The 8,708-nt window shown below is 36.6% G+C and overlaps 1 protein-coding gene across 9 annotated transcripts in view; it reads left to right on the forward strand.

The window, feature by feature from the left end:
- Positions 1-8,708, forward strand: part of ATE1 (arginyltransferase 1) — a 171,886-nt gene that overhangs the window by 115,519 nt on the left and 47,659 nt on the right. For all 9 annotated transcript variants that reach the window (XM_032490746.1, XM_032490743.1, XM_032490740.1 and 6 more), the window contains one exon: positions 8,480-8,600. In XM_032490746.1, coding sequence (XP_032346637.1) covers positions 8,480-8,600 — 121 coding nt within the window. The remainder of the gene's footprint in view (positions 1-8,479; positions 8,601-8,708) is intronic.

Genomic DNA, 8,708 nt, shown 5'->3' on the forward strand with positions numbered 1-8,708 from the left:
TCTCTTACTTTCAATCAGTTGTACATTCAGTTGTAAAAAGTACTTCTATAAGAATCTAAGACAATAAAAAGAGATAAAAGGAACCAGAATGCAATTTTAAAACCATGTGTTTCATATTATTTCTCTAGATAATACCAGGTTACAGTAGGATCCATTCATGAATTTGAAAGTTGCTTTGAGCACATCATTCTGTATGAAGAAGAAAGATACCTACTGGTAATAAATTTGAGTTTATGGAAATTGGCATTGTTTGGGAGAAGATGGAGTTACTCTTTATGACTAACCTAATGTTAACATTTTGAAAGTAAAAGCAAATAATACATTGATTTTTGAAGCTTCCCCGCACCAGACACAGGACCACATACTGTCTGTAGAGATGAAACAGTTGTTTTTCATTTCATTTCTCATTGGGTGGAGTTTCGACAGACGTGTATTTAGGAACTCAGAGGGGAGACATGGTCTGTGTAGGTCTTGGATCTCCCTCCATTTGCTGTTGGTAAGTGCCTACCTTTTTCCCCCAAACATGGTGCTACTCAGATTTTATGACACTGTAGAGGGGACCTCTTCTGAGAAATCTCCAGAGAAAGCGAGTGTTTTACCTTTGTGTCCCCTAGCAGCTTGTTTGCGGTCCTTGTTGTTCTTCTCGGAGTCGTGGCCAGAGCTGAGCTTGTGCTCAGCTTCTCGGTGCTTCCCACGCACTCGTGCCCTCACCCTGTGTTTACCGCTGGCTGCCTCCCCTTCCCCGGCTCGGTTCACCTTGTCCTCCTCCATGCTGGGTAGAGTCTCCGTGCGTGTTAAACTGTTGTGATTTTTAAGCGTTTTGGAATTTATCTGAAAATGCTTTAAAGAATTGTTGACTATTTTAAAATTTAGGTATAGAAAGTCATTATAAGATATAACCCAGATTAAAAAAAATTAACCCAGATGATATGCAGAAGCGTTACGAGGGTTATGTTCTTAACAATCACAGGAAGAGCTCATTATTACTGGTATCGTCATTACCAACCAAAGTGACACTACTCCACTCTGGACAGATGAAGATGCCTTTTCTCGAGTCACATTTCCCCCTTCTTTTCTTAAAGTGAAACTTAACATGAAAAGCTATGCTTTTCTTTAAAGGAAAGTGTATGCCAGTGAACTAAGGAAAAATATTTTCAAGTTTTGGGGAAAACACTAAATTGACTTGAACCAGTAGTTTCTAACCTTCTTGAGTATGGAACCGCTTTTTAATTTCAGGAACTTTTATAGACTCTGCCATGATAATGTTCTCACACTTCTATTGTTTTCCCAAAGGTTGAGAACTAAACTAGTCTTATACAGTGAAAACATACAAATTCAGCAAATATTGATTGGTTCTTCTGTGTCATGTTAATGTGCCAAACCAGAACGTATTAAAGTAACATCCACTGTGTTTAGAGAAGGAAGGAGAAAAGGGATGGACGGGGTATACTGGAGTCATTGCTTCATCCAGCTGTAACCTGGAGCAGGTTTTGGGATACATCAGTGAACAAATTAGACTAAATCTCTGACCCGACATTGTTTCTCGGAGTTTCCTACAGCTGTAATAAAGAAGTAAGTTAACAAGGATGTTAAAAGCCCTGTGGAAGAAAAACAGCTGGGAGGGTAGGTGGGCTTTATTGAGAAGGTGGCAATTGAGCAAAAACTTAAAAGCGGATGATGGGAGTTGGTCATGGGAATATCCGTAAGACCAGAAGACAGAACAGTCAGTGAGAAGCCCTGAGGTGGGAGCAGGCCTGAAGTGTTCCAGGGATAGCATGGAAGCCTGCGTGGCCAGGGTGGTGTGATGGAGGAGGAGGAAAGTGGTAGAAAACAGACCAGAAAGGTAAGGAATGCCGCATCATGGAGGGCTCCCTGCGCTGTGTTGTGGCTTGTTCGCTGCCTCGGATAGGAAGGATGGGCATGCAGACAAATCCTCTGTTGTAAAGTGAATTGTCAGTAGGTTTAGTGGTTGCCAGGGGCCTGTGGGGAGAGGGGATGGGGAACAACTGCCAATGGGTACAGAGTTTCATTTGGGATGATGAAAATGTTGTGGAATTAGGTAGTGCTGGTGACTGTACAACCTTACAAATACCCTAAAAACTGAGCTGTTCACTTTGGAAGGTGAGTTTTATGGTATATGAATTACATGTCAATAAAAATGCTGTAAAAAAATTGACTGTTAAGGCTTGCTGGAACCATGTTTTTTGCTCGTTCTCCGTCCAGTTAATACAGCCTTTGCCTTTGAAAATTCAGATTTCTAACTAGTTATACCTTAACTGAGGGAAAGTCTCCTCTTGTTGTTGGCTTTGTTTTCATTAGAAGTAAAGGATATTAATCTATTTCAAAATATCTTTGCTGAAATTGTTAATGATTGTGAAATCAAATTTTCCCAGATACTCACCCCTTTTCTATGCTCTTTAACTACCTGTGTCCACTGTTCTCCAGGAAGGTGTGATGGTGAGATGTGTCTAACCTTTGGCTGTCAAATGAGTGTAATTTTTTTGGTCAAATTCTGACTGTTAAATTTTTCTAAACTAGGATATTCTACGTAAAATTTATTTTGTAAATCTTTTATAGGGTAGAAAATTAGATCAATATGATAAAAATATTCTTCAAATTATGGTCTAAAGCATGGAAGTGAAAAGAATGCCTGGTCATTCCATTGACCAAAAACCAAAATTGTATGATCTCCTCTTCCAGAAGAAGCAGTTATTTTTTAAGAGAAATGGAGCAGGAGCTAGGATTTTTTCCCCTCGTGTTTTAGATTTAACTTTGGCATTTCAAATTGTAATCTGTGACAGCCTAGTGTAGTAGATTGAAATATTAGACCATATTTAACTTTTTTCTTTTTTCCCCCCATGATGGAGGTATGGTATAATTGGTGTTTTATGGCCAATCTAAGTGGTTTTCTCTAAAGAAGATAAAGTCATTGAATAGTATAGTTATACTCTGAGTAGAATGTTCATTCCTCTGTGACAACTCAAAATGTAGAGGCATTTTGTTTGTTTTTTGTTTTGTTTTGTTTTCCAATTCTAAAACAATTCCAGTTTGTAAACAGCTACAGAAGTTGTAACACTGGTGAAGTTGTCGATCACAGAATTTGCTGAACTTACTTCTCTTTGAGGACTTTGAATTGAGTAGTTATCCCTCACCAGACGTGTTTAATTAATAATGAAAAGCACGCATTCCCTCCTCTGTGTTTAGGCTTTTTAAGCAGTAGTTTTGACCCTTCCCAGGCGTCTTGTCTTGAACTACGTCGTCATCTCTGTAGCTGCCCCTCTCGGAGTAGGTGCCCTTGCTTGGTGAGATTTCACTGGGGTTTTCTTTTTTCTTTTGAGACTGGGGTGGGGGTGTGTGGAATCTAGAGCTCATCTTCTAAGGTGCAGATCAAATTGAAGGAATGTCTAAACAATTATAAGATAAGCCCTGTCGGACCAATTACATTTTTAAAATTTTGAGTACTTAAGAAGTCTGTGGTAACCCAGATTTCTTCTTATTTACAGAAAGTCGGCACCCTAGGAAAGGACTAATCTGCTTTCACCTCATTGTTCCAATATGAACGAGTGTGCTTAGAGGTTGATTAAATATTTTTCCTTCTGACCACGGGAAAGTATGTCCAAATCCTTAAGTAATTACATTCTTAATACAGACTTTTCTCATTTTCTTACACTAGCTGGAAAGGCAGGGCAGCTTTCAAGCCCCTGCGCTTTTCATTTGAGTGATGGCGACTTTAAATTGAACTAGAAGCACTTTGGTCGCTTAACCCTCTACTAGCTAAGTTTAGAAAACATAACATTTCAAAGTGGTTTATTTCATAAGATTCTTTGCATTCTTTGATGGCTTGAGACAATATTTGAAGCACTGAAATAAGCCTGTACTTAGAAGAAAAAGAATGTTTTTAACCTAATCTAAAAATTGGATTTCAGACGATCAGATCAAAAGTTTAAATGTGTACATTTATGGTTTTTCAGTGAGATAACCTGATTATTTAAAGAGTTAATAATAGAGGGGGACGGTATAGCTCAAGTGGTAGAGCCCATGCATAGCATGCTCAAGTGGTAGAGCCCATGCATAGCATGCACAAGGTCCTGGGTTTGATTCCCAGTACCTCCTCTAAAAACAAACAAACAAACAAATAAGTAAGTAAAATTCCCCCCACAACAAAAAACAAAACAGTTAAGAATAAAATATCTGACCCATTGTTATAAGCAAATATTGCCTTAAAAGAACGTTGTGAAAATTTAGGAACTTTAGACAGTTGTACATGATCACACTCAATACATCCTTATGTGTACTTTGTTTTTGTCCAAGTCTGTCATTCCCAGTAGATTGTGAATTATCCAGAGGCATACATTTGTTCATCTTTTTGTTCCCAGTACCTAGCGCCTGTCTTATAGTAAGGATTCATTTAATGTTCATTGACTGAATATTTTTCGTTGTCAGCATCATTGTTAAATCCAGGCACTGGGCTCAGCTGGCTGTTGGTGAATCTGCACATCTGCATGGAGTATGCCTGTTTCAATCTTAAAGACTCGTTAATGCCGATGCTTCCCTCCCCCCAAATCCTTGACTTGTGCGTCTCAGCCAGTCAGCATTCAGTTCTACCTTAAGTCAGAAGATGGTGTCATTTGTGTATTTGGGGGTTTCTTGGGGGGATTTTCTTGGTTTTTTAACTCAGGATGACATACTTTCTTTTTAGTAGACGTTCTTGGAATTCTCTTACGTTCTGCTCTCACAATAGACAAGATACACTGTTCCGTTTTTATTACTGTTTCCTTATTCATATAGGTAATCTTTTTGTACTGAATATAGAATCATGGAATAATTAAGCAAGAAGAACCAGAAAATTCTGTAGATTAGAAGAGCAATAAGAGGGCTTAGACCTATCAGATATTATATTAAAATATAATATAAAGCTTTAATTGAAACTATGTGGCACTGGTACATGAGTAGACAGACAGACATGTAGTGGAATAAATACAGAGTCCTGAAGGAGATCTAAATATATTTGGAAATTTAATAAGTTACCTAAAAGACATTTTAAATCAGTTGGGAAAGTGACAATTGTTTTAAAAATGATGTTAAGCCCATTTGGTAAACGTCTGAAAGAAATTAGGTTGTATCCTTTTTTCTACCTTACACCAGAATAAATTCCAGATGGAGCATAAATGTAAATGTAAAATCATGAAACCATAGAAGTGCTAGAAAAAAACATGAAAATGTTTTTATAATCTTTGAGTGATAGTGGCCTTTTTAGTTATATTGCACAACCCAGATGCCTTTTTAAAAAAATGATGAACTTGACCACTTACCAGATTTCCACACAGCAAAAGAGCATGGCATACGCAGTCGAAAGACAAACTAGGGAAGTCCAACATACTTTATAAATTCAGGGTTAGTTTCCTTAATATATAAAGAGTTTTTCAATTAGTAAGACCATAAATCTAACAGTACAATGGGCCAACGTTAAAGAAAAGGAAATGCAAGTTCCTTTAAACATATGGAAAGGTATATAATGTACATTACAATCACAGTGAAATGCCATTTCTCAGATTGGCAAAGATGGAAAGTCAGTAGTATATCGTGTCAGTACAGATGTGGGGAAATTAGCTCTTGCATACATGACATTGCTGATGGAAATATAAAGTGGCACGACTTCTATGGAAAATAGTTTTGTGCTATGAAACTTATAACCCTCACAACATTGTAAAATGATTATAAATCAATAAAAATGTTAAAAAAAAACTTATAACCCTTATATCCAGCAATTCCAATTCAAGAAATGTATCCTAGACATATTCACAAATGACATATGTGCAAGAATATTTCTTTTTTTCCCAAATGGTTATACCATTTTAAACCAACTGTATTCAAGTTCTAGATGGTCCAAATCATTGCCGAATTTGTTTTCCTGTCTTTTAAATTTTAGCCATTCCAGGGGTATTCAGTGATATTTAATTTGCATTTCTGGTATCTGATGCTGGGTTTTTTAGGCATTCCTGTATTTTGGAAACATTTTTAAGTCTTTTGCCTTTTTAAAAAGTTGAATTGTTCCTATTATTGAGTTGTTTAATTTTTTATATATTTTGGATACAAATCCATTGTCTAATGTTTTGTTAATATTTTCCCCTGTCTTTCGCTTGCCTATTTATCTTCTCAATAATTTTTTGAGGACAGTATATAATTTTGATGAAGTCCAAATGATCAGTTTTTTTCTTTGATGGTTAATGCCTTTTGTGTTCTAAGAAATTTTTGTATACTCCAAGGTCAAGAAAATATATATACTCCCTTTTTTTTTTAACCCTGGAAGTTTTATTTCTTTAGCTTTTATATTTAGCTTTTTGTTCCCCATCAGAATTTCAAAATGGTCTATAACCAAAAAGAGGGGGAGAAAAAAAGATTTAGACTGCTTTAGACTGCCGTTTAGTGTTTTAGATTTGTTAATATGGACAGCACTATGTCATACTGTCCTTTCTCTCCATAAAATAGTTTCTGAATTAATGGAGAGAATGACATTGCTTTTGATAAGGTAGGTATCAGTGGAATAACTGGTTTTATTACGCCTCTTAAGTAAATTATTAATTCATTTCTAAATAATCCTGTGTTAGGAATTTTAATATTAGATGAGTATGTGGCCCACCTGGACCTGCCCTTTCCTGATGACCTTTCCTGCTCTAGGGCAGTGCGGCATCAGCAGTGCCGTGAACAATGCAGAAAGGTCAGAGAGCTGAGTTCGGGTCTTCACACGGTCACACCTTCTCTCAACCAACGAGCATTCCCATTTCATCTGGAATAAAATCCAGAACATGAGGTTTGAGGCTCCACAGAGTCTGATGCCAACTTACCTTTTCATTTCGGCAATGCCATGCTGCTTCCTGTTCCCTAGAGTTACCTTGTACTAGGCCCAACTCTGCGTCTTTGTTTATGCTGTAATCTTCAGCTGGATTGTTTTCATTCCTTTTCAGCCTGCCCCTGATTTATCCAGTTAATCTGTTAAATCCCCACTAAAACTCCATATCCTCCTTGAGCTCTCTCCCAACCTCTCAAAAGCAGGAATTAATTTGTTTGCGCACATTTTATGTACAGTCTCTCCACTAGCTTCTAGACTTCTAATGCTGGGAGGGCACAGTGCTCATTTTATGTCTGAGTGATGCTCCATCTAGTTGCTCACACGGGGCAGGCTGGTTGTAGGGCGCCTTTCTGATGCAGAGCTGTGTGACAGAGCTAAGTCCCCGAGCAGCAGTGTTCTTTGTCATGGGTTTTGCACTAGATAGTGTTTTTCAAACTCTCAGCTTGTGACCCATTTACTGTTTGTGAAACCAATTTTGGTGGTTCAAGAGCATCATTAAAAAAATGAAATAAGAGTAGAATAGAAGATAAAGGATTACATAACATGAGTAAGCATTCTATAGTAAAAGGTTTGTTTCTAGTTTTACATCTGCGTATGGGTTTAGTAGGTTGTAATGTAAAATGTGTCTCTTACTGTGGATTGTATTTTAAAAAATTGAAATAATACTGTTTAGATTTTAACCTCTATGATGAATTTTGAATTTTAAAATTTATAGAAGAGACCTTTGGAATTTTAATTAACTTTGATATTTCTGAAAATTTATACTAAATGATTTCACATAATCTGTACTATCCTCTGTTAATTGTCTCCCAAATTGCCCTTAGGTGAATCATTTTTTTCTTCAGTATCTATTGTATGGTCTTCATTTTGTATTTGGGGTACATGACTGAATTATAAATATATAAATCATTTTTTTCTAAAATAGCGTATTTGAAGAAACATTAGAGGGTTAGTATCACAGATGTTTCCCTGAAATTTCTGTAATGTTTTAAAAATTTCTCGTTATTTACATTTATTAGTCTAGATTGCTTATGGACGTATGTTGGCAAGACAGTGCTTTTTAAAACATTAGAATGGAATGAATATTATCAGCTGAGTTGATCAATTTAAAAAATTGTGACTAAGAATAGTGAAATTCCACTTTGGAAAATAAGTATATTTCATATATAAATGATAATGCTCTCATATATGAAAGTAAATTTCACTTTGTTATTAACTAGCATTTTTTTTAACATTTTTTATTGATTTATAATCGTTTTACAGTGTTGTGTTATTAACTAGTATTTAAGAGACAACTTGATTTTGAAACTGGGTGTTCTTAGCAATCAACTCAGCAATAATCATATGTTAAATATTTCTTCCAAAAGAAAGTAGAAACTTGAATCTTCTAAATCAGCACAGGCATCCCAACTGGTGACACATTATTTTTAAAGAGGCTTTTAATCAAATGTGCATTCTTGCGATGGGAAAGCAATTACTAATAGGGTCGTTTAGTATTTACAGTAAAGCTGTTTCTGGTTGACTTCATTTAAATTTGTGATTAAAACCTTTCCTGGAATTCTGGAGCCTAGTAACTAGGAAGTTACTATGTTAGTAATGCCTGTGCCTCTCTCCTTCACTCCTCTTTAGGGTCAGTATAGACCGTCTGACTTGCTGTGTCCTGAGACGTACGTTTGGGTGCCCATCGAGCAGTGCCTGCCTTCCCTTGAGAACTTCAAGTACTGCCGTTTCAACCAGGACCCGGAAGCAGGTATGTCTGGAGCAGAGCTTGGCTGGAAATCACTGGCTTTGTTTTAAAATCCATGTGTGATGTTGTGGCAATCAACAGGGTCCAGGTAGCTTTTTATGGATCACAGAG

Source organism: Camelus ferus, chromosome 11 (assembly GCF_009834535.1).
Source record: "Camelus ferus isolate YT-003-E chromosome 11, BCGSAC_Cfer_1.0, whole genome shotgun sequence".
In the NCBI taxonomy this organism is placed as follows: domain Eukaryota; kingdom Metazoa; phylum Chordata; class Mammalia; order Artiodactyla; family Camelidae; genus Camelus; species Camelus ferus.